The sequence below is a fragment of the Bos indicus genome, chromosome 20 (genome assembly GCF_029378745.1).
Source record: "Bos indicus isolate NIAB-ARS_2022 breed Sahiwal x Tharparkar chromosome 20, NIAB-ARS_B.indTharparkar_mat_pri_1.0, whole genome shotgun sequence".
NCBI lineage: Eukaryota > Metazoa > Chordata > Mammalia > Artiodactyla > Bovidae > Bos > Bos indicus.
In genome coordinates, this window is record NC_091779.1 from 13,874,548 (window position 1) to 13,901,565 (window position 27,018).

Genomic DNA, 27,018 nt, shown 5'->3' on the forward strand with positions numbered 1-27,018 from the left:
CACAGCTAGAGTCCATGTGCTACAACGAAGGATCCCACGTGACACAGTGACGATCCTGTGAGCTCATGCAGCCAAATATTTTTTTTACAAGACTGTTCTTACAAACTGTTATAACCAAAACAATTCTTTTTCTATTCTCATTAATCTCTGAATAATTACTGAAAGTTGAATTTAGGCTTCTGTTAAAATGATACCAGCAGAATTGTATATAACAATAATTACAAAAATGCTAATTTTCATAGACTTATGAAAATTTTTTTTTATGTGTATATATCTTTTAGGATGTTGCTGGAGCTCTGTCAGTAGACGAAATCACTGAGCTTCTTAGTCTCCATAAATTGTGCTGTGGCCGAAGCTGGTATATTCAGGGCTGTGATGCTCGAAGTGGTATGGGACTGTATGAAGGACTGGACTGGCTCTCACGCCAACTTGTGGCTGCTGGGGTGTTGGACGTTGCCTGATTTTAGATGTAGCAGTTGTTTAAAGTTTTGTGGTTAAGAGTTATTTTGCACATAATATGATGTAAGAAATTCTACATCTGAAAGATAGTTAATTTACAATGTATATATTAATATAAAAGGAATCTTGGATTGGGAATTGAGTACAATATTGCTTTTAAAAACCAGTAAAATATAAATAGCTGATTGAGCAGATTAAATTGGATTAAACAGGGACTTACTGGGTATACATTTTTTAGACATACATTTGTTAAGTTTTTCAGATTACATGTGTACACACAGATAATCTAGCACACACACATGCACGTTCTACTTACTGTAGGTACTACTGTTATGAAAAACTGGGATCCACTAGTATTCGATCCAGCATTGGGAAGTAAGTAGTCGCAGTGAAAAAGCAGGTGAAGGTTTATTCACTCAAAGGAAGAATAGCCAACCAAGTGTCTAATGAACCAGCGGTTTCATTGAACCTTTTTATGAAGCAAGTGGAGCATGGCTTTCTTAATGTGCCTTTTGACTGGATTTTGGCAGTATTCAGTAGCAAAAAAGGCAGTGACTTAATGAAATAAAATCCGAACTGCATCTTTGGGTAATAGGATTAATGTTCAGTATAACAGACATCTTTAATGCTAAGAACTATAAGCTAGAGAAGATTAATATTTTATACAGTATTTTATTAAAGCTCTCTTAAAGCCTTTTGTATAAAACCCAGTGAGTTAGAATGAAATGTAATCCTACCAGGCCTGAAGTCAGATCAGTACTACACTGAAGAACAATTAATAAAAAAACTGTGAAAGTTATATTCTAGTTGATCTGCACTTATGAAAAGACTGATTTGCAGAGCTGTACCTGGATATATTATTTCCAAGGTCAGAGTTCTAAATTCGTCCTTCTATTTTTCAATATAATGTACCTAGTAGTGTTTTTTAAAAATAATATTGCATCTTAAGGAGAATGACTATAGGTAAAATGTAGTAAGTTACATACAGAAGCCAGTGTTGGTCTTACATAAAAGGTAGAGATCTAAGTAGAAATTACCTCTACCTCAAGAGAAGTTATTTAAGCAGTGGAAGTGATTACTTTAAAATGTCTTCCCAAAATAAGTGCATTTATTTAAACAATAAAATGTGATCAACGATTTTCATGACAAGGCCTTAAGAGGTTGTTTGAGAGAAACATGTCTACAAAAGGAAAAGAAGAAATGTGAAAAAAATTTATATCACATTTATTACAGGTCTGTGAGTAAAAAATTTAAAGTGTGTGCTCTTTACTGTTTTTCTTTTTTTAAGGAAACTCCCTTATTATGGCAGTCTAATTTTATATTTAAAAATACCTAGATTGGGTTTTATAGTTTTTTTTTTTTAATGCTCTTTATACTTTAGATGAAGTGCTTCCCAGGGGGCTCTTTGATAAAAGATTCTACATGCCATCGTAGGAGACACGGGTTCAGTCCCTGGGTTGGGAAGATCCCCTGGAGATGGGAATGGCAGCCCACTCCAGTATTCTTGCCTGGAGAATCCCATGGACAAAGGAGCCTGGTGGGCTACTGTCCATGGGGTCACAAAGAGTCAGGCACGACTGAGCACATACTTTAGGATGAAGGTAAATCCTTATGATGGCTGATGACAAGATGTGACTTCTGGGTGGCACTGTTTTGGTTCAGTCTCTTCAAATATATTTCGTTTAAAACAATAAAACTTTTAGAAAACAAAGCATTAAAAAAAAGGCTGTCAGTTATGGGCAGTGTGTAAATAAGTAAATAATATTTCATCCTTTATTTTTCAAGTAAAAGGTCATGCTGTTACAAGTGTAGTTTGTGCATATAATACTTCTGAATTAAATTAATATTTGATTGCAGTAACTGTGAAAAATAAAGTGTTACATTTGCCTGTGAGCCCTTGAACTGTTTTGTCTACTAGGTAATTCAAAAACAGTCTAACACTAATGTGTAAACATGCTTTCTTCTGTAAATTTATTTTACCCGTTTTGCTTGACTTTTAAATCACATTCCTACGTATGTCTACAACACAATTTAAAAATTGTGCTTAGACCTGATTGTGTCTAGGAGTAGTATTTATTATTTTTTTAAAAAGTTTTTTTCAGGCTCTTATTTTCTATCTCTGGCTGTACTTTCACTAATTATTAGCAAGACTGCGCTAGTTCCCTCTGGGAAATGTCACACTTCAGAGGTTTTAAATACAGTCTACTTGGATTTGCCTCCTGGCACTGAATTTCTGTATTAAGCTAAATACTATTGTATAGTTTATGTAAAGCAGGTTTTTCAAGTGTATAGTCTTGGTCTGTAATTCTGGAATGCTTTATAATCACCACAAGCCATTATTTGCATTATATAAATCATCAGTATGGATAGCAATAAAATGTTAAGATCACTTTAAAGAAATCCTATCATCTTTCTAAAAATTCTTGAATCATCCTGAATCATCTGTATAGTAGTATTGCTAGTAACCAATTAAAGTATTTGTGCTGTGGTTAAGAGAAACAAAACAAATTGGGATAGGGATTGACTTGAATGTCAAATTGAGATAGTTTATTAAAAATTTAGAAATGTTATTATTTGCAACTTAAGTCACATTTAAATGTGTATTAAAACTGTAGTGTTTTTTAAAGGAGAGCTAAAATTCTGCACTGACTAAAGTGAAATAGTTGCTTTTAAAATTTTAAATTTAACTTGTTTCACACAGAATATCATATTTTAAATAGCTGTTTTCAGAGAAGGCCTTGGAAAACCTCATTATATCCTGAGCTAATATTGCTAAAGAAAGACTTTTTATGTAACACTGAGATACTTCTCAATTTGCAAGGTGGTAATAAGGAAGAAAATAGCTATACTTTTCCCTATAAAGAGTAATAAATGAAAAGGACTAATGAGTGAGTATCAGTATCTTGCTAATAGTTTAAAACATGCTTTAAAATAGACGTGTGGCAATGTATGTTTTTTGGGTCTACTGATTATGGTAAATTTGTGACATGGAATGGAAAAATTGATTAATCAAACATGATTTCCTCTCAAAGCAAAAATAATTGAATTTTGGGGAGGATGAGGCATCACCACCACCACTTGGTGGCAGTTATTACCCGAAATTTAGGATTAAGCTTTTATGAATGAATTGACAGATAAGTCTAAACACCAAAAATTAGGGAAAAAAAGTAAATGTCATAGTGAAAAGTGTTATTTTGTATCCTGGTTTTAGTAAAGGAGGACACAACATTACAGTTAAGGCATGTTCTTCCATCAGTTTGTGGTACAAAATGGGTAAAGGAAATATTCCTGCTGATCAGTAGAAGGAAAAGTATAGACTTAGATATAAAGCATGAGAATGTGAATTTCCTAAACAGGTCTGTTGAACATGTTCCTCCTGTAAGTTCTTAAAAGAGTTTGTTTGGAAAGTAGAAGCAGTGATTCTGAATAGTTATGAAGTAATTTATGAGGGTGAATGAAGAAATCAGTTTAAGACTTAAACTCATATTGCTCTAATTTCTACTAATCTCTTCCTTGTTAAGCAGATATTAACATTTTTACTCAATATATAGTTTTTTTGATGATATATTTTGTAAAATGAGATACTATAACCTAAAGACAAAAATTGTTTAGCTACATTAGAAAAACGATGTGAATAGTAAATGAACTATTATACAAAACCATGGACTCAGGTATTCATTTATTCTTATTATTTGAATAATATTTCATAATTATTCAGGAATTTAACACTTTTGACCAGAGGAACTTCCTATTTATTGAAGTTTTGCTTACCACTTACTTAGACTCTTGAGAGTCCCTTGGACTGCAAGGAGATCAAACCTGTTAGTCCTAAAGGAAATCAGTACTGAATATTCATTAGAAGGACTGATGCTGAAGCTGAAGCTCCAATCCTTTGGCCACCTGATGCGAAGAACTGACTCATTGGAAAAGACCCCGATGCCGGGAAAGATTGAAGGCAGGAGGAGAAGGGGACGACAGAGGATGAGATGGTTGAATGGTATCACCAACTCGATGGACATGAGTTTGAGCAATCTCCAGGAGTTCGTGCTGGACAGGGAAGCCTGCCGCGCTGCAGTCCATGGGATCGGAAAGAGTTGGACACAACTGAGCGACTGAACTGACTGAGTGCTCAAAACTATTTGGCTTGAAAGACAAACCTTGTAAAAAAGGAAATGGTACATCACCAAAGTTGCCCTTTATTAAGATCTAAGAAAACATGTTTCTTAAAAGAAACATTTGAGGGCAGACTATTTGGCATATTTTTAAAAAGCTGAGGAACAAATGCATACCATTCTCATTATTTAATATGGTTTTTAAGACTCTTGAGAAATTATGTATAAAGAGTGCTATTTGCCTGAGTTTTAGTCCATTTGAGTTTATCACCTCTTATGATGAGAAATACTGCAAGAAAACTCAAAGGCAGAGCTTTTAAAAAATAGCCTTTAATGAAAAATACACAAATACTGAATTCCTGAAACATGATTTGTACATTCAGCAAATCTTGAGCTTCCTTATGTAAAATAATCCTGTGTTTAATGTATGTGTATTTTTATTTATACAGACAATGAGACAGATCTATTTTACTTGACAGTAATATTTATGATGCTGACATCTTCATAGGGCTTATCTGTTTTGGGATTGACTTTGACGTTGGAGATCCTTTGTACGACTTCCATTCCTTTAGTCACTCGTCCAAACACTGTGTGCTTATTATCAAGCCAAGGCTGTATTGGAGGACAAATAGAAAATCTTGGTAAATCCTAAATTCTTAAATCACACCCACTGGATGAGCAAATTAAAAAGAATTAAACTTTGGCTTCATTTAAAAATATAATTAAGATTATTTTCACTTAGCTTTTAAGAGTAGTTTCCATGTCATAATAAAAATAAAAAAGCATAGTTAAATATTTAATATCTGCATCTTTTAGATCAAAGGGAGCTGGGAGATGTTTGCTAAAGCTAAGTTTCTTTGCAGTAACGTTACCTGCTCAAGAAGCAGTCTGGAATACTTTAGGCAGCATGTGCTCTGGCATCAGAGATAGGAGTTCAGACTCTGGCTTTGCTACTTACTTGACCTTTGGCAAGTTCATCAGGTCTCACTGTTTCCTCATCTATTTTTTTAAAACTAGCTTCCCTGGTGGCTCAGAAGGTAAAGAATCTGCCTGCAATGCAGGAGACTGAGGCTTGATCCCTGAGTGGGGAAGATCCCCTGGAGAAGGAAATGGCAACCCACTCCAGTATTCCTGCCTGGAGATTCCCATGGATAGAGGAGCCTGATGGGCTACAGTCCATGGGTTGCAAAGAGTTGGACATGACTGAGGGACTAACACTTTCACTTTCATAATGATACTAGAAGTATTGTGAATATTACATGAGATCATGTACCTGGAAGACAGACAGTAGTTATAAATTGTTTTCTTTATTTAATTCTAAAAAATAAAAGTTTTTGTAATTTTGTAGAACTGCATAGCAGCAGAGCTAGATATTCTTACATGTATTTCATCAAAGCTACAGTGTCATTGATTAAAAAGAAACTTTGGCTTCATTTTAAAATATAATTTAAAAGATATATTTTCACTTAGAAGCTTTTAAGAGTCGTTCCATGTTATAATAAAAAATAAAAAAGCTGAATGTTTAATATCTCCATCTTTTAGATCAATGGGAGCTGGAAAATGCATTCTGATTTCAGAGATAGAAAAATGTGGGAAAAACTGTATTAAAATCAGGAATTCTTATACTCTCATCCTACTATTCTAAAGATGAGGAAACAAGCCCAGAGGTAGAATAATTTGTTTTGGATTGTCCAACAAATAGTGCAAAGCTGACTTAAACTCAGCTTTATTACAAACTCAGCTTTGTATTTATTATAAATAAATTATTTAATTTATTATTATTTATTGGCCTGAATTACAAAAGTACTGATTATAAAGTGAAGTCTTGTTAGGTAATTTTACATTTTCCTTTCTAAATTGTTTTCATTTTTATATCCTAGAATATATAAATAATAGAGAATAATAAAGCTCTCTTTTCCACTGAATTCACTCTCTTAGATCAAAGCCCATGAATCTTTGGCTTAAATTCACCTGGAAAATGCCTCCAGGTGGCTCAAGTAGAAAAGAAACTGCCTGTCAATGCAGGAGAGATAAGAGACATGGGTTCGATCCCTGAGTTGGGACGATCCCCTGGAGGAAGCATGGCAACTCACTCCAGTACTCTTGACTGGAGAATCCCATGGACAGAGGAGCCTGGCAGGCTATAGTCCTATAGCTGCAAAGAGTCGAACATGACTGAAGCGACTTGGCACACACACATGCATGTTCTACTTACTGTTGGTACTACTGTTATGAAAAACTGGGATCCATTAGTATTCGATCCAGCATTGGCCATGCTGAGTGTATATGGTCTGTCATGTCGTAACGTTGAATGAAATTCATCTTCAAATTCTCCTCCCCATATACTTTCTCCTCCCATACCAGTACCTGTTGGATCTCCTGTCTGAATCATGAAGCCCTTAACAGAAAGTAGACAAAGTAGTATTACACATATTACATATATGTATGCTTTGGAGTCGTATATTTGTCAAGAGTTCTTTATATTCAATAAAATCTTAATATGTCATTCTATAAACTGGTTTTAAAGTAAACCCTTGGTTATACTTTAGATTATGTATTTTCATTGCATAACTGCCACCTTATCTCGATGATGGAAACAAAAATGTAAAGGTCTTTCCATTTATAGACAGGCACTATCTCACTCAGTAACTAAAGCCAATTAATAGTGTAGATAAGTTTTAGGATCTTGTTTAATGTGTTAGGTCTTACATAATTGGCCCACTCTTTTCTCTCCCCTTTCCCTAGACACTCTGAATGTCCTAGTCAGTCACTTCACTAATTCCTTCAGAACTCTGAAATCTAATTTTTCCTTCTGATATTTCTTCTGCCATTTCTGACCTGCCAGTAATCAAGAACTACCTCACTGCTCCTTACATTTCATGGAATGTCGCTCAACAAAATCCTGGGCTGAATTCATTCTGTTCATCAGGTATTAGTGGTAGTTTTCACAGATAAAAGTGGCAACATAGCTCTTCTAATACTTAATCTTCTAGATCTAGACCTTATCTAGCTACTAGAAACAGGTTACCTTGGCTACTGATTTTATCTCAGCAAGACCCTTTACTCATTACCTGATCCTTCGTTTTAACTGCTGACAAAAGACTGCTGCAGTGTTTCTAAAAAGGCTACCCTGCTAGCTACCTTTTTAGAAAATCAAGGATACCTGTTCCTATCCTTGATTTTATATCTGATTTTCATGATCACCCATTATTCTTTTGACTTCCATAGTCCATTTTTCCTATTCCTAATAAATTGCTAAGTGTGAATGAGATTCCTTAGGTTCTAAACCTCGTTATACAATAACATACTTTTCCTTAAATCATATAAAATTTGCATAACTTACCTTAATTATGCGGTGAAATGTGTGTCCATTATAATAACCATTTCTGCTGTGAACACAGAAATTTTCCACGGTCTTAGGGCACCTAGTGAGATATATATTAAAAATATGAAAATTTAATGGAGCATCTTCGGAAAGTTTTCTTTGTAGTTTGGCTTCCCAATGGTATTTTCAGAATCTTCTGAATGTTTCAGGACAGTCTTTTTTTCCATAATTTCTTCTGATCTCAGCAGAAGCAAGAGTTGACAGGGTATATAGGCAGTAGCCTGTTCTTATAGTTTATATAATACACCATCTTTCTATCACAACTGCTTATTTTACTTGAATTTGAGAGTATTTAGGTTCCAAAGTCATTTAGTATTTTTAAAAAATATAACCATAGCACCATAACCCATTGTATATAGTTCCTGGGAAAGGTAATTTTCTTATAAAAACAATGTTATAGTATGGTGACATTTCCTGACCAAGGACTTATTCACTGCTATGACAGCTACTAAATTTAATAAACTTTAAATGATAGTCACACACTCAGATACGCTTTCTAAATAATATTAACTAATCTCATGAGATGATTTAATACTGTATATTATCATATAATAGCTCCCAATGCTGAGAATGGCAGAGAGAATCAAGAGAATCTTGTACCAACCACATCAGGGAATAGGCTTAGTGGATGCATGGGTTCTGAATACTTAAAATGAGATAGTCCAAGTGTCTAGAATTGCCTAGTTTTTTGTCTGGTGTCAAGATATGGTAAAATATTGGACATAAAACATTCATATCAAAATAACAAAGTACTTTTAAATCAAGGCACTGTACAAGATGTCTTCTTTTGGATCAAGAATAACCAGTCGTATTGCATTGTATTTGGTATTGTTTGTGCATTCTGCAAACTCAAATGTCAGGAAGGAAAAGTAATTATCCACCCCTTAAAGATTTGAGAGGAAAGCCAGTTATAACAAGTGAGCCACAAAACCTATAGTTGGCATGTGTAGTGGATGGTAGCGGTAATATACATTTGTGTGTCAATCTATAGTTTACATTTAGCACTGTCATATCTACTATTTGTCATAATAATAAACCTGTGAAATATGTTTATGTATATATAAAATTTTCACATTTCCTAATGTAACAATTATCAGAGAGCTTAGGAAAGATGCTTTATCTAACAGTTCAATTTTTCAAAATATCTTAAGTCAAAATAACAAGAAGTTGCAGTTTCTTCAAATATATACATTTACACTGGTATTTATTTATGACAACAGAAACAGTACATACTCAACAGGAAAGAGTTTGATGTGAATGTCTCCCATGCTTGTGTGGATAATGGCACTATCTGACACTCGTTTAGGTCCCTCAGCTTGAGTAGCTGCCATGACTTCTTCTTTAGAAGGTTTCTCATTAAAAACATCTCGGTCAGAATCTGCACTTTTTGTATCTTCTGGTTCTCGTTTAGTAAACTCAAGGAGGAAAATAAAAAGTGAGTAAATCAATTAAATTTTTCATCTGGTTAAAGTTTATGAACAAGAAAATTGCATTTCTAATGAAGTATTTGAGGAAACTAAGAATTTACATCAGAATAAATGCTTATTTATGGAATTGCTTCCAATCATAGGACGTGCAAGGCAGCTAAATTTCTACATTTGCCTAATGAGAAAATTCATATGATGAAGATGAATGATTTCAAATGGAATTTAATTTCTTTTTTGGTGAAATTTTTTGAGTACCCATTTAAAAACAGGCAGTTTTGAGGTAGCTCTCTGCTCTGCCTTCTAGTATGTCCTACCTAACCTGCCATCTATTGCTTACTTTTCACTATTTAGATTGCCTGAATTTGAACTATAGTTTGCCACTTAACTAGTTACATGACTTTGGGGAAGTAAATTCATTACTTTCATTTCCTTACTCATAAAAGAGGATGATAATAAAAACTACCTCAAAATGACACCTGATATGAAGATTAAATGAAGGATATAAAGTGTTTAGAGATAGTGCCTGACACATAAGGCAATATATACATATTAATAATTGTTATTACTGTGAACAGGACCTGGTGCTGGCAGGATGAGGATTCAAAGATCAATCAGCAGTGGACCTTGACCTCCTCTTTTGTTTTTTTTTGACGGAGTCCCATCTGATCTATCTAAACCTTGAAGCTTGGAAGAAAGGATGTATAGTACATTTTGAGTGAAGCAGAAATCTCAGGATCCTCAAGGTCTACAGAGAATTGAGAAAAAACTTTCAGTTGTAAAATTCTGGACTTCTAAAGGCCTATTTCTTTTATTTGACTCTCAGTAAGCAGAAATCTGGAGAAGGCGATGGCACCCCACTCCAGTACTCTTGCCTGGAAAATCCCATGGATGGAGGAGCCCTGTAGGCTGCAGTACATGTGGTTGCTCAGAGTCGGACACGACCCACTCCAGTATTCTTGCCTGGAGAATCCCAGGGACAGGGGAGCCTGGTGGGCTGCTGTCTACGGGGTTGCACAGAGTCGGACACGACTGAAGCGACTTAGCAGCAGCAGCAGCAACAAGCAGAAATCTTCTCTCCCTAAGAAAGGTGGATATTAACTGAGCTCCAGAAAGGTAAATCTAGTGCCCAGACTCTGTTTTGCCTAACGTCAGTCCTTGGTCTACTTGGATCGATTCCAGACTAAGAATCAACTAAGCCAGGTTGTCACTGCTTTAGCATATTATTCTCCAGTTACCAAAGAATGACATGTCTGTTTCACTACTTAATTATATGAATTTTTAAAATTATCTTGATTTAGTTCACATATAGAACTATTAAAGTTCAAATTTAATACAATTTTACTTTTATTTTATGGTACTGGATTTGCAAAAAGGGATATAACATTTGCATATATGAATACCATTTTAGTTTTATTTAAGAATATGTACATCTAATAATCCATGAAAATGTTAGCAGTATAAATACTCAGTGAGTGACTTAATTTTTTATTTTTCTATTTCTTCAGAGCTTCTAAGGAACGTGTGGTTTAATCAACAAACATAAACTCTGGGGAAAGACAATTTTTAAATAAAATGGATGGAAAATTAAATTTAGTGTATATTAAGAATTATCTTTTATGATTTTTTTTTACCTTCAAAACAGTTAAATTATAGGTAATAACAAGAAAAAGTATTTTTCTTTAACATATATATTAATAAATCTTCAGCAGTGAATTTGAAAGTTTACAAGCAAAATTCTTATCTTAAAAGAATATATCCATTTTAGGCTAAAAGCTTGGCTGGAGTAGATAAACTGCTATTTCCCACATTTACCAAATGCTGATAACCTTTAGAGCATCACAGCTGTTTGTAAATTGTCAGATGAATGAATGAGTATCCTATAATGGGTCAGACAATTCACCAAACTCTGGAGTTTGGTATGTGAAGAAAACATAGTGCTCTGTATTTATGGATTTTATATTATCTTGAGGAAGAGAGGACAGTGTCAGGGACCCCTCCCCACCCCCCCAAAATCACTAAATTATTCCAAAAAGTGTGACATGTACACATGCAGGCACACCTATTCCAGACTTGATGTCAGGAGAGGGCTTCCAAGTTGGGATCTGAAATATGAAGAGGAACTGGGGAGAGGTTTGTGGCTGACAGAAGGAATAACCTGTGCAAACACCATCAAGTAAAAATAACATCAAGTCCTGCAAATGGGATCAAGTTCAGTATAGCCAATGAACTAAAAATGAAGAAAGATAAACTAGGAGAGTGGTTAATATATTAGACAGCTGGGGAGTCATTTAAGGATTTTAGGCAAAAAAATAATCACACCTGGGTTTTGGAAAGTCTCTAAGCATGAAAGACAGATACAGACGCAGAGGTCTCTACACTTTAGATTTTTCTGCTTGACTGAACAAAATTAGAACAGTGTTACTCCTAGATAGCTTAGTAGTTTGATTTTGAGCCCAATCATACTTAACATGCAAAGTACTTTTAATTTTTCAGAAAAAAAATCTCTCTCAGGAATGTACACCACAGTAGCATCATTACAATGGAATCAAAAGGTGAAAAAAGATTTGTATCTAGAGAAGGAAATGTGCAAGTCATGTTGAAGAGTAAAAGATGAATAATACTAAAACAGAAGAATTTTTAAAAGTCCACAGGAAAATCAATTTTGGATGCAATTATTACCACAGCCACTTACTTCCTATTGTCTTAGACAGCACAAGTTGTAGAAGCTAGGTTGAAAACTTGTTCAAAACCGGATATAAAACAGTACAGAAATACTTAAACAAACCCTAGTTAAAGATTCTACAATACTAATGTTATAAGATGGAGTTGTTTAGAAAGTCTATTATGGCCAACATTCTCTTCAGTTGAAAGCACAAGTTAAAAAAATAAAACTCCAATCAAACTGGAAGAAACATCTCTTGGTATTGATACTTCCACATACCATATAAAATCTATTCTTTTTGAAGGATGTACAGACTATTGTTGGGTCAGCTTGAATATTCTGAAGAACGGGGTTTTCAGAAGCTTTCATTTCTATAGTAGTTGCAGCACGATGTTTTTTGGCTATTCCCTGGAACAAAGCCAATTGCATCACTCTAATATTTTCTTGCTTGCCTAAGATCCGCACACACCTGGAAAATACATATAATAAAATTATCAGGATTAACTCCAATTATACCAACTTTGCAGATAAAAGCTAGGAATCAACTCTCTTTTATTTTTGTACAAAATAACCAGTAAAAGGTTTTTAAAAAGTATTTTTCTGCCTCTCCCACTCCCCCAAAAAAGTTATTTTAAATTGGTAGGTATTTATAATTTTCAGATTAAAAAAAATAATTCAGTTAAACAGTTTTAACCTATCCCTATCGTTTTAATCTTTCTTCAAGCCTTCAAAGATTCTGTATTGCCAAGAACTACAATATAAATTTGTTTATATGTGAAAATGTACAGTACAAGACTTTTTTCCTTTAAATATACTTTAAGTTCTTTTCATTTACATTCAGTGATAGTATCTGATTATAGCAATTTTGTTCTAAGACCAAATGGGCTGTTTGCACAAAAGGCTTATTGTGGTTTCATGCATTTTAACTTCTGATTTTATGTCTAGCAGGATGTAATGCTGAATTCTGTGGTTAAAATATTTGGCAACATTTAACATGAAACGGGCTAATTTAAATCCATAAGCAAAAGACAGACTGAAACTTGTTAAAAAAAAAACAACAACAACTTGAAACTATGCATATCTTTCTTCCATTTCTTTAACAAACATGAGTGGAAACTTTTTACATAAGATTATAAACAACCAAAAGACCACAGAAAAACCCAGTCAAAACATTTGGTTAAGTTTAGACATCTGGGACCATTCCACTTGTCTTGGAACAAACAAAACTCCCATTGTTTCCCCAAAGGAGGAAATGGTCCTTTAGAAGTAAATTTTTTAAAAGCATATGTGATATTAAAGCTTACCGGTTTGTTTCTACGTTTATAACTTTAATGCCCAGCATTGTTCCATACAGCACGAAGTGTCCAGTTTCATCAAAAACTATATTAATTAATCTTACTGCATCCACCTTCTCCAATTCACGTTCTACAGCCATCCGTCGACCAAATTCCATGTCTGGTAGCTGTTGCCTCATCTGCTGCAGTTCAGTAAACATCTAGGAAACAAACCGTTATTAACAAAAATAATGTTACATGATAAAGGGAAGGAGAATTTAAATAAAAGCAGAGTGTTCATTAATAGCCACTGACAGTTTATGTGCTTATACATCTTCTTAAGGAGTACTCGATAAACACTACAAGCAGGAATTGCATTAGAAAATTCAATCATAAAAATAGTATTTATACTAACTGGTTATTCTAATTAAAAAAAATAAGAGTTAATATAACTACTGCTTTTTCTGCAGAAACAATATATATGCTGCATTTTATATGCCACAGACAGCACTTTCCAATATAAACCATATATGTAATTTTAAATTTTTTAGTAGCTATGTTAAATGAAATAAAAATGAACATGAAATTAATCTTTTATTCAACCCAATGTATCTAAAATATTATCAAAAGACATTAAGCAAAATCAATAATACTAAAAAGCAACATAAAGACATTAAAATATTAAGCAATATTTAAAAATTGAGATTTTTTTTCCTTCTTATAGTAAGTCTTTGAAGTCCAGTGTGTATTTTATACTTTTAGTCCAGCTCAACTTGGACTAGTCACATGCCAAGTGTTCAGCAACCCTATGTGGCTAGTGGCTATTAAGCTGCACAATGCAGATATGGACTGTGAGACCGTGTTCCAGATCATGGACCTGCCATTTAACAAGCACTTGATCTTATTTTGTATGATTTCACTAATTTATAACAATTTCATATTTCAGAAAATGTTTCAAGTTGTTTTGGAGCATCACTATGTATTTAATTATCATTAGGTAAATGTAATTTAGGATGGATGAATTTTATGAGTGCCCTTTAGTTTGGGTATTTGGTTTACTTTTCTTTAGATATTTAATACACAACTTTCAAGATAAGGGTCATATCTTAGTTACTATGTACAGTCACACTACCAGCCTCCCCAAAGATGTGATCTTTACATTCAGTTTCCCCAACATTTAGGGCATAAAACCGCAGAAATCAAAAGTGGCTCTCTATCGTGAATGAAAAAAGGTCAGTCAGGCTTATGTCCCATCTACTACTTTTTAATCATGCTTGCATTAATAAAATCTCTGGTTTTTCTAGATGTGGAAAGAACAACAATATACGTAACTCCAGAAATGAAAAGGAGATATACGTGTTAGGGAACAACATTAGGGTTTCTTGTTGCCAGTCTCTGAACTATTATTGCTTTACTCATTTGCCAGGAATAGCCTAGATGCTAGACTACATTTTTGTAGTATGGGAGCCTTGATTATTTTGCTAGAAAGAAGATTCATTTTCGAGAAATAAAGTTTATAGATGGTCATCTGCCCATGTAAAAGTAATAAATGCTAATCTAACCTTTTAAGCACATTAGTATCTTTAAAAAAATTATTTTAATTGGAGAATAATTACTTTACAATATTGTGGTGGTTTTTGTCATATATTGACATCAATCAGCCACAGGTGTACATGTGTCCCCCCTATCCTGAACCCCCTCTCCCACCTTCCCATCCCATCCCTCTGGGTTGTCCCAGAGCACCAGCTTTGAGTGCCTTGCTTCATGCATCAAACTTGGACTGGTCATCTATTTCACATTTGGTAATATACATGTTTCAATGCTATTCTCTCAAATCATCCCACCCTTGCCTTCTCCCTCATAGTTTAAGTCTATTCTTTACATCTGTGTCTCTTCTGCTGCCTTGCATATAGGATCATTGTTACCGTCTTTCTAAATTCCATATATATGCATTAATACACTGTATTGATGGTTTTTTTTTTACAATATTCTTTAATATTGCATCTCTTTAATAGCTGCATCTCTTATCATCTATCTCATCATCTCTGTATGGCCAATATGCAGTACTCCTGATTAATAAAATACCAAAAGATACAACTTCACAACATCCAATTAAATTTGTCTATTAAACTAGGACTCTTAACTAGTTAGAACCCTTAACATGGAACTATGAGATACCAGTCATTAACTAACTAGTCACTAGCATTATTACTAAATTAATTGGCATTTGCACCCCCTTTTTTGGGCAAACTCCCTCATCCTGAATCTCAACTTCTGTCCTATACTTTGCTACTGATCTTACCACAATAATCCTATAATTTCAACAAATATTAAAGACAACAATGAAATAGAGTGAATTCAACAGCTCAGAGTATATGTGTTAAATGATTTGTATCCAGAGAATAGATTTGTTTTCTTAAGGAATCTAGGAAGAGTTGCAAATTGTGAAGAGTTTTAAAATTATAGTTAAGTTGAAGCCACCATTAAAGAAAACATCACAAGGTTTCTCCTTTTCCCAAAAGCATAATGGAAAGTGATATTTTTCCAATAAGAAAATGAGTTATGAGGATAATTTGACTAGCATACAAACCTTCCCTTTTGTTTGGATTCATATTCTTTCAGGCAGCTAATTCACCCAACTTATTACCACATCGCTAATAAGGTGACAGCATTTTTGAAGTACTTAATGCAAGGAATCTATTATAAACTGGTAGCTACAAAGACTGTAGAATTGACACTGTTGTACAATAAACACTATTGTTACAAAGATTTGACCCACAGACTTTTGGAATATTCAACATAGCCATAGCAGTTAGAGAACCACAAGATGGAAACATGATGAGACTCAAATATCCACAAAACCAATTATCTTTGCATGGATAAAAACTCATTCTAGAGCTACATGCTCTAATAAATACTTCTTTTCTTCCCCCTGTTTTTTGGCTATGCCAAAAGGCATTCAGGATCTTCATTCTCCAACCAGGGATTGAACCCATGTCCCCCTGCAATGGAAGTGCTGTGTCTTAAACACTGGACCACTAGCAAAGTCCCAATAAATTCTTGTTAACAGTTTTGTGTCAGGTATCATTCTTAGTGCTGGAGATTCAATCACAAGCAAAACATACAGGACCATAAATGACACACAGTTTAATCTACTGGGGGGAGGGGTGATACACATTAATCAAATAATAAGACCAAATGTTCTAAAAGAAAATAGTGATACACTACCACATTAAAAAAAGACTGGAAGAATAGTGGAAGATCACTGGGGAAATGATTCTTTGAGATTTGAAGGATGAGTTCAATAGGTAAGGGGAGGAATAAGGATTAATGGGACTAGGGGTCACTCCAAGCAGGAGGGACAGCATATGCAAAGGCGCTGTGGTGGGAGACGTAGTCAAGAAACTGAAAGAAGGCCTGACTGGGTACAGCAGAGGCAGGGAGGGAGGTGAATTACAGCAGGTTGAAGTGGAAGGGAGGGGTACAATATGGTAGGCCATGATTTTGGTCTCCCTCCTAAAAACAACAGGTAGTCACTGAAAGAGTCAAAGGATGACATGATAAGATAATGTGTTTTGAAAAGATTCCTCTGGGTGGAGCATGGAGAACAGGTCAGGAAGAAGTTAGAATAGATATAGGGAGTAGGCCATGCAATAGGCCAGGCAACAGATTATGAGCTATGGTAGTCACAGCTGTGCTAAAAGGAAATGTATGTATTTAAAGTATATGTAGAAAGTAAAATTGATAGGACTCATGATGAATTAAATAGATGGGTAAGGAAAAACAGTTAAAGATGACTCAGATTTCTGGCTTGTGCTAGCAGATACATATTGGTGCCATTCATGAAGACAGCAAAAATAAAAAAATAAAAGGATAGGGCCAGGTCTGTTTATAATAGAAGGCTGGAGAAATAAATTTTTAAGTAGTCATATAGAAGGCAGGAGTGAAAAGAATGAGAAGAGAAGGAAGCCTAGCATGGGTTTTGAGGATCTCAAAAGAATGTGCTTTCAAACAACAAAACTACAAAAACAGCCACGTAAGTGTAAGAAAAACTGGCTCAGAAAATATCACATCATAAACCTATAGAAGAGAGTTTTAAAGAGTAAAAATGCAAGACAGCAGACAAACAGTATCTTTAATGTGATAAGTAAATTAATCATCAATCTAAATGTCCATGTCCAGAAAAAAAATCTTTTAAGAAATAGCACAAACTAAAGACATTTTCAGAAAAGTAAAATATGATCAAATTTATATGGCACTTACACTTAGTGATTCATCAAAAACTCTCATGAGTTTTCCAGTTAAGAATCTGAAAATTCTAACTTTTCTGTCAGAACCAATAGTGGCTAATTTCTTCCCATCAGGTGAAAAACATATGCTGGTTGGATAGGCCTTGCACTTGGCAAATTCATATAAATCTGTGTCAGTTTTATATTCCCAGTTCACATTTTTGGGGAATTTATACTCGTAAGGAGGACCGGTCCAGTATTCAATCATTCCAGATTTGTCAGAAGACACTACTGCTTTGTAAACAGGGTTTAGCCGTATCTGAGTAAGAGGTGATGTATGGAGTTTGTCAAAGATATGCAGTGGCTGGTTATCTCCTCGACCATCATAAATGAAAATTTTTCCTGTACTTTTCTCAGAAGCAGCAACTGAAGATATGGCATCCCCCGGGCAATAGATCCACTCACACTGTCCAGGGAAATACCTAAAATAGTAAAGAATTGAGGGGGATAAGAAGAGGCCAAAGCAAGTCATAAGCATCCTTACTCATTCCCATCACCAAAAAACGTCCCCGCCAGCGATTCAGCCAGTTTTAGATTCTTTGATCAAACGTAGCAGCAAGATACAGAACAGGGAAGAATAGGAAAAGTTACTAATTTTTCTCCTTCTGATCTCATAAATGAATGATAATAACTTCTGAGGACTGATCAAACCACAGGAAGAGAACTCACACAGCAAGTATTTACAAGGAAACTGAAACAGACCTGGTTCTTAAAATATTCTGAGGCTTTTTTTTTTTTTGGATCTCGATGTCTCTGTCTATGTATGTGCTATTCTAAGTCACTTCAGTAGTGTCCAACTGTTTGGGACCCAATGGACTGTAGCGTGCCAGGCTCCTCTGTCCATGGGATTCTCCAGGCAAGAATACTGGAGTTGGCTGCCATGCCCAGGTCCTCCAGGGGATCTCCCCTACCCAGGGATTGGACATGCATCTCTTATGTCTCCTGCATTGGCAGGCAGGTTCTTTACCATTAGCTCCACCTGGGAAGCCCCTGTCTATATATACCTTACTTTTAAATAGGTTAGCGTGTTAGTATACTTTACAAATCCACTCTTGAAATATTTAAGGTCAAAATATTTTAGTCATGGCTTTGCTCAAAAGAAAAATGTTCAGATATCACTCTCTCATTATCAGTAGCTTGATCTTAATACTATGAGCTTTGAACACGTTACCTGATAAAGTGTAAAAGAATTGGACAAATGTAAGGCAATGGCACCCCACTCCAGTACTCTTGTCTGGAAAATCCCGGGGACAGAGGAGCCTGGAAGGCTACAGTCCATGGGGTCGCTGGGAGTCGGGACACGACTGAGTGACTTCACTTTCACTTTTCACTTTCATGCATTGGAGAAGGAAATGGCAACCCACTCCAGTGTTCTTGCCTGGAGAATCCAAGGGACGGGGGAGCCTGGTGGGCTGCCGTCTATGGGGTCGCACAGAGTCGGACACGACTGAAGTGACTTAGTAGTAGTAGTAATCAACATACTAAACTTATATATTCAATTGTGTGTTTTCTCCTTCAAAATCATCAGTCTGAGAAGTTACAGTTACTCCAATGACAGAGCTGATGCTTAAAACTTTTTGAGGACTCTCAGAATTTCTATAAAATCTTAAAAGACACAGGCATAGCTTGGAGATGTTGCAGGTTTGGTTCCAGATCACAAAAATTGAAAATTGCAATAATGTGAGCCATATGGATTTTCTTTGGTTTCCCAGTGCACAATAAAAGTTTGTTTACACTACCTGTATTTCTATTGAAGTGTGCAATCACATTATGTCTAAAAAATTACATGTATATATACATATCTTAATTTAAAAATACTTTATTGCTTAAAAAATGCTAATTATCATGTGAGGCTTCAGCCAGTTGTAATCTTTTGTAACAGTAACATCAAAGATCACTGATCACTATAACAAATATAATAATAATGAAAAATGAAATATGAGAATTACTAAATGTGAAATAATGACAGAAACTGAGAAAATGCCGTTGGAAAAATTGGTGAGTACAGACTTGCTCCATCCAGGGTTGCCACAAACTTGTTATTTGTCAAAAAAAAAAACAAAAAAACAAAACACAGTGTGTGCAAAGTGCAATAAAACAAGATATGCCTGTTCTCTTTCAATACCCTGAAAGATGGCAAATGTTCAATATATATTTGATTAAAAAAACAAACAGCTGAAGTCTGGGGAAAACAAAGCTGGGAATATGACATATCAATAGGTATTTCTTTTTTCTATTTTTTTTTAAATTTTATTTTTAAACTTTACATAATTGTATTAGTTTTGCCAAATATCAAAGTGAATCTGCCACAGGTATACATGTGTTCCCCATCCTGAACCCTTCTCCCTCATCCCTCCCCATACCATCCTTCTGGGTCGTCCCAGTGCACTAGCCCCAAGCATCCAGTATGGTGCATCGAACCTAGACTGGCATCTCGTTTCATACATGATATTTTACATGTATTTCTATTTGTAGTCAAAAAATAAGTTCTTATCATAAATAATGAGACTGACTTCTTTTAGTGGTTCATAAACTGGTTTTGAAGCAAATTCCCAAAAAGTACTGTCACATACTGAATTGTGTAGTTCTAATCCCTACCTCCCTCCAATTCACACGGTGAAGCCCTCATCCCCAAAGTTACTGTATCTGGAGAAAGGCTTTTAAAGAGGTAATTAAAGAGGTGAGAAAGGTGGGGCCCTAATCCAACAGGCCTTGGCCTTCTTAGAAGTGGAAGAGCAAAATATTCCCCTCTTTCCCCTGTACTTAACGAGGACAAAGTGTGAAACCCGGAAGAGTCCTCACCAGAAAACACACACTGTTGGAACACTGATTTTGGACTTTCCACCTCCAAAAGTTTTGTACTTTCCAATCTCCTCATTGGAAAAGACTCAGATGCTGGGAAAGGTTGAAGGCAGGAGGAGAAGGGGACAACAGAGGAGAGATAGTTGGATGGCATCACTGACTCGGTGGACATGAGTTTGAGTGGGCTCCGGGAGTTGGTGATGGATAGGGAAGCCTGGCGTGCTGCAGTCAATGGGGTCGCAAAGAGTTGGACACAACTGAGCAACTGAACTGAACTGAACCTCCGGAAGTGTGAGAAAATATGTTTCTGTTGCTTAAGCTACACATCCCATGGTATTCAGTTTAATTTCGTTACTGTACAGTCTAACCACATAGTTTGGGTATCAATATACTTTAAAGTTTAAAATCACCAAGAATTCCAAAAATGCGCGTAAGCCTTATAAAAACACAATGCTATATTACTGAAATAAGCATTACTAGGAAGTTAATTTAAATGCCAGTAAATCAGACATGATGGATGCTCATTAAATTATTAAGTAGTGTAAAATGGATATAATTAATCCTTGTTATGGTGCTACTTGGACATTTCTGTTGTAATTAATGACAAAACTCACAGCAGAAGCCCACAAACAACATCATAACAAAGATTCATAATACTTAATTTTCCCAAACAAAATCTAAAGGCACATTTTTAATGGAATGGTAATATATTCTGTTTAGAAATACCTATGAAATGGTGAAGTTTAGTTCAAGAATTCTTTCATTAGGTTAAAAAAAAATATATATAAACACACTTTAAAAAAGACTCACCCAAGCTTCAGCATATTGATCATGTCAAAGTTCACTACATCAAACACCTTCATTGCTTTATCATCACCCACGGAACAGAATAAAGCTCCCTCAGAGCTAACCGCAATACTCTCAATAACTCCTATTTAAAGAAACCAAATCAAAACATTCTAGTAAACATAAAAGAAATGGATATAATTAAAAGGAAACAAAAATTTAAAAAGAAACTTTAATCAATACAGTTGAAATGAGAGCCAAAAAACAAAAGAAGTGAAATTCTTACCTAGGTGACTACGGAAATGTTTAACAAATTCAATTCCCTCTTCTATTTTTTTCCAGAATTTAACATGTCCATCATGACTAGCAGTAATAATAAAGTCTGTCCTGCATAAAAAATTGTAGAAGTTACTTTCTAAAACAGATGCAAAAAATCACTTTGTGCCCCGAAGCCAAATATTTACTGAGAATCTTGGACTCTTAAATAACAGATTACAAAAAAAAATCTTCCTTTATACAAACCACTGTATCACTGTATTAGGGTAGACATAACATTGCAAAATTTGAAGCTCTTTTCTGGATATCATAACAGCTACTGCTGCACTAATCTTATTTATTTTTTACTGGTGTATAATTGCTGTATGCCAGTTGTGTTGTGTTAGTTTCTGCTGTACAGCAAAGTGAATTAGGTATATGTAAACATGTTCAATATATCCCCTCTTTGTCACCACAGAGCACTAAAAAGTTCCATGCTACACTAATTTTAAATTTAAGAGCTAGGATCAGGATTGAGGTAATCTTGACATTAAAAAAGCCTCACAAGGAATCACTAGATCATAGAGTCCTTTAATGCTAAAATTACCCCACAGGCAGTCTTCTCACAGGGAAAATGTACTACCTTTCAGAAGGTGATAAATAATTAAATCCCAACATACTACTCACATATAAAGCAAAACTCAATGTAAGTTTGTTTCAGATATTATCCAAGGTATTTTGGTTAAGTACCAACATTTTGTACAGTATAGCCTCTCATCAGTTATATAAAAATAGAAACCATTTGTTGAAAGCTATTAAATGTTGAGTACTCTACATACATTATCTTAGTTATAACCATCTTTACAACAACTCTATAAGGTGAATATTTTTCACCATCTTTTTAAAAAATAGGAAATAGTTTAAAAATTTTAAATGTATTTGCCCCAGGTCTGTAGCTGGAGAAGAGCATTCAATATTGGGTTTGCCTAACTTCAAAACACTAGGTTTCTATAAAATCTTCAAAAATCTTTCCATTATAGTCTGCTGCCTTAGGTTAAACAAAGAAACCTGGAGTGATAGAAAGCTAGTCCTATATGCTGACTTATTAACTGACAACTTTCTACTAGGAAAAGAGCTAAGATTTGGTCAAAATTATCCCATATAAGGAATATAAAGATATTTAAATCTTTTAATTGTCTCCAAGAGATCAAGAATAAACTGATCCAAACAGCAAAGTAAATCATCTACTTCTTTCCATACTCACTGCCAATATCATCTCAGCCACCATCCTAATTCATCTATGATTACTGTATTAGCCTCCTAATTGCTTTCTCTGTATCCATTCTTGCTGTGTTTGAATCCATTCATTTCACCACAACCACAGTGATCTTGAAGTCTACACACACACAGACACATGTATACACATATGTGATGTTATTCTCCCAATCAGGTTCAAAATCTATACAAGAAATAGAACACTGTGGGATTTCTTGCCTTTTTTTCTCCAGCCTCAACTACCACTTAAACCCCTCTAAACCTGTTTCCTTATCTAGAAAATGTAGATGGATACTTAAGACTGTTAAGATAAATGGGACAATTAATGAAAAAGCCTTGATACAGGACCTAGACATAATATGAGCTCAACAAAGAGCAGAGTATTACTATTCCTTCTACAAAACCCTATTCAGGTATTTTAAAGGTTCTCTGACATTTCCAGAATGTCTTGGATCTCATCATTTTCCCTATTTGTACTGAAAAGGCCAGCTACCAATTACTCCCAAATTAACTAATATACTCTCCTTCACGGAAACTCTGACACTACCTGGATTATCCCCTATTGGCATCTGTCTCCAAAACACATGTACACAAACTAGGGAATTTGGTCTTAGAGAATGCATCTTTGTATGATAGAGGAAAGAGCATGTAGGTCTTTATTTAACAAATTATTTCAAAACCTATGGAATGAAATAGAAATCCTCAATATCCTAAAGCTACTTCTACAATTCACCTCAAAACTGAAGTATTTAAAAAAAACAATAAACTTTTCAGAAAAAAATACAGACAGACTTACTTGGTGCACACCACATGGGTGATAACATCTCTATGCATGTAACTGCGCTCATACATGGATGCACTGGGGAGATTATCAAGATAGACTTTTTCAAACTCTAGAACTAAGGGAAAAAAATAAAGAAAAATATTTTTAACAACTGGAACTAGATAATATTTTGTATTTCCTTTTAGATTTTAATTTCTCTCAATTCACACGTAATGAAAAAATATCCAGTGTCTGTTATGTCAGTTGTAACTTATTATTTCATAGTACTGAATAGCACCGTTGTTTATTTGGTCATGAATCATTCTCAGGTTTTATACATATGCTTAACTGTGTCCCAGAACTTAAGAATTGAGTGGCTCTGGCTTAATATCCAAGTTCCATTAAAAGAGAAAAACCGTAAGTTTCATGAAAATATTGCAACCAACTTTCCAACCATATAGATCCAATTATTACTGCTAATTTAAATAAGTAGTAAGAGGTCAGAGGCCATCCAGAACATCTCAGTTTATCTTGAAGGCAATGATCCTCTTTGAAGTCACTGATACTAGGTTTGAGTAAATGTAATAAATGCTTAGATTTCTGGAGCTGAGAAAATCCTAGAGAATGTCCAGTTGAGTGCTTCTCAAACTTTTTCCAAGGGCAAAACATTTTTAAGAGTGGTAATCTGAGGAAATATTTCATGATATGAGCTACAAAAAATTTTACCAGTAAAAAAATGACATACCTAAAAACAACCCAATGATGGCCAAACATGCCCATATAAAGTTCGTAAATTAAGCATGATCGTTTCATGGTTTTTCATCACTGCTATTTAGCAAGCTAAAAGTTGTGTCCAACAGATTATGTCTCTCTTCATTTTCAGTTAACAGAACTTCCATTTTTATATGGGAATATTAACATCCAGCTATAGTATCTTCTTCACCTTCTCTGCAGTTAGGAGTGACTAAGTACCAATGAAATAAAAGTGGAAGTGTTGTGTAACAGTCAAGAAATCTCCCTTAAGAGTTGTGCCGTTCTTTCTTTGCCCCATCTGACAGTTTAAAACTTGGAGATAACCATCAAGGACAAACATGAGGTCCATATCCTAGTGATGTTGGGGCATTAAACTAGGAAGGAAGAACCTTTGGAGCCTCCACACCAATCCCAGACTGTCTACTTTAGGACTTTTATCTTTATTGTCATTTTGGATTTTTTTTTTAATTTATTGTCATTTGGATTTTTCTGTAATATACAGCTAAATTTAATCCTGATGGATATTCCTTTTGCTGTTAGTTCACTTGTTGAACAGATATTTACTGAGAACAAACTAGGTTCCAAGGGACATGGACACGAAGAGTTAACACTGTCTTGAGAAAACCATCATTGATTGGTAGAGCCATATAGTATATGATATATATAGAGAGAGCGCCATATAAGGTAGAGCCATATAACCATTTATAGTATCTTTCTGAAAATGTGTACAAAAGCCCAATGTCCAAAGAACATGTTAAAGGGGATGGTTTCATTTCTACTAAGTTTTAAACCCTATCCTTTTAGATAAAATCTTCAGTGACATTTTCTAACATTTCATACATGTTTTTGAATTTCAACTTCTTCTTTAAACTGAATACACTACTGATTAATTTGAATAAGCATCTGTCTCAACTGTATTGTTTATAAGCTCTTTGTTTCCTAACGCTAATATCAGCACCTTGATATTTTTGGACTTTTCCATTTCCACTCATTTCCACAAAAAGGGACCTGATATCTAGTGCAAGAAAATAATTGTGAACATACACATAGTAATATTCATTCGTTCAATACTTACTGAGTACCTGCTATATGGAAAGCACTGTACCCAGCACTGGAGCAAAATAGGCATGGTCTTTGCTCTTATATGCTTACAGTCTTAACAGTGAAGAGAAACATTCATCAGACAATCACATGAATAAACATACAATTTTAAAATGTAGCAAGTGCAATGAGGAAACAATTGCTATGGAAACATTTAACTTAAAAGACTTTGCAGTAAAAAAGGTAATTGCACTTTAAGGGTGTTAAGGAACAATATTCAAAAAAGTAGCTTCTTCAAAATTTGGATACATAAAATTTTGCTGTATCTGTATCCAAATTGTATTCAAAATTTAGAACCATAAAAATGTCACTCTGATAAATACATCTCATACTTATGATCAATGTGCTTTAGAAACTCAGCCCAGACTGGAAAAGTCATAGGTTTTCCAGAGAAGGTAATAGCTGAGCTAAAGGTTGAACGACAGTAGGTTAAGTGAAGTGGGTGAGGAAAATTATTCCACCTTGTGACACCCACGTAGACATTCGCAATTGTAAAAGGGCATGCCCCATTCTCTAGTGTTATATAGTATGGCTTGGACAAAGAGTAAGGAGGATCAAAGATTTGGGAGAGGAAGTAATGGAAATGTGCTGAAGGAGGAATCAAATCAAGGGCCTTACATGCTATACTAGGGAGTTTGGACATTGTTCTAAAAATAATGAGAAATCACTTAAAATTTTTAAGTTGGAAGAGTAATTAAAGATTTGAGCTTTCAGAAAGATCACATTTTAATTGTCTTATACGTTTAAGGAAAACATTCCAAAGAACCTGAAAAATAAGAAAATTTAATGTGACCCTTTTACCAACATCTCCCCCCTTTTTTGGACCACCCTTTTTATTTGATAAAATTTTGTCACTATTACACGCTAGTCGCAAAATGCTTCCGGCCATGATATCTCAAGAGTATGGTGTGAAAACCACAGATCTTGGTTTTTGGATGAAAAACTTGTAATCCAGGAAAGTTTTGTAATTGTCAGAAAACTCATTAGTGGTGGACTCAGGAATTAAATTATCCTTATCTATTCCTTAAGACTCTAAATAGGCACCACCTTCCCGGGTGGCCAAATACACTACCACCACTCTTCAACTAAAAACCTGAAATAGAAACGGTTTTCTTTCCCACATCTGCTAAATGGGGTTATTAAGACTTCCAACCTCATACGGCAGCTGTACGGATTAAATGAGCGGTGCCAAACACGTAAGTAATGGCAAGTTAGCTTTAGCCTCTATTGTAACAAACCAGAGATTGTTAGATACTATTAAAAAGACGCTTTACTCTGTCCAAATCACTATTTCGGAGTAGAGAACGGCCAGAAGTGAGAACACGACCCTCTGTTCCGACGACACAAATCCCCACAATCACACACCCTCCGTTTTGGGGTCTGGTTTGAACTCTCCCACTCGGGGGACACAGTATTTCGTTTCGCCCTGTGCCTGTCTCTGTAGCTACCTTTCCTCTTCTTCGCCAATGTTGCCTCTACAGGTAAAGGCCCAACCCAGCGCTCTTCATTTTCTTCTTCGTTCTCTTGAGGCACTGCCACTACCGGCTCTCGAGCGCTGAGTTCCGTTTTTTCCGGTTCCTCCGGGTCCCGGCGCCTTCTTCTTCTCAGCTGTGAATCACTACCACACTCGGCCGCCATGTTGTTCCGAACCGTCAGAAAGTGCGCGACACTCACA

General features: G+C 35.1%; 2 protein-coding genes across 5 annotated transcripts in view; one reads left to right on the forward strand and one right to left on the reverse strand.

Moving 5' to 3' along the window:
* The window catches only part of TRIM23 (tripartite motif containing 23), a 35,749-nt gene extending 33,397 nt beyond the window's left edge, over positions 1-2,352 (forward strand). For all 4 annotated transcript variants that reach the window (XM_019982815.2, XM_019982816.2, XM_070774615.1 and 1 more), the window contains one exon: positions 282-2,352. In XM_019982815.2, the coding sequence (XP_019838374.1) occupies positions 282-461 (180 nt within the window). In that variant the 3' untranslated portion in view covers positions 462-2,352. The remainder of the gene's footprint in view (positions 1-281) is intronic.
* Positions 2,353-4,881: 2,529 nt separating this feature from the next.
* On the reverse strand, positions 4,882-27,012 carry PPWD1 (peptidylprolyl isomerase domain and WD repeat containing 1). Its single transcript, XM_019982971.2, has 11 exons — positions 26,792-27,012; positions 23,523-23,625; positions 21,483-21,583; positions 21,221-21,341; positions 17,583-18,030; positions 13,350-13,540; positions 12,325-12,514; positions 9,190-9,371; positions 7,915-7,996; positions 6,787-6,969; positions 4,882-5,183 (listed from the first exon to the last, which is right to left on the reverse strand). Exons 1-11 carry the CDS (start codon positions 26,979-26,981, stop codon positions 5,040-5,042), a joined length of 1,935 nt encoding a protein of 644 aa, XP_019838530.1. The 5' UTR covers positions 26,982-27,012; the 3' UTR covers positions 4,882-5,039.
* Between the last annotated feature and the right edge of the window lie 6 nt (positions 27,013-27,018).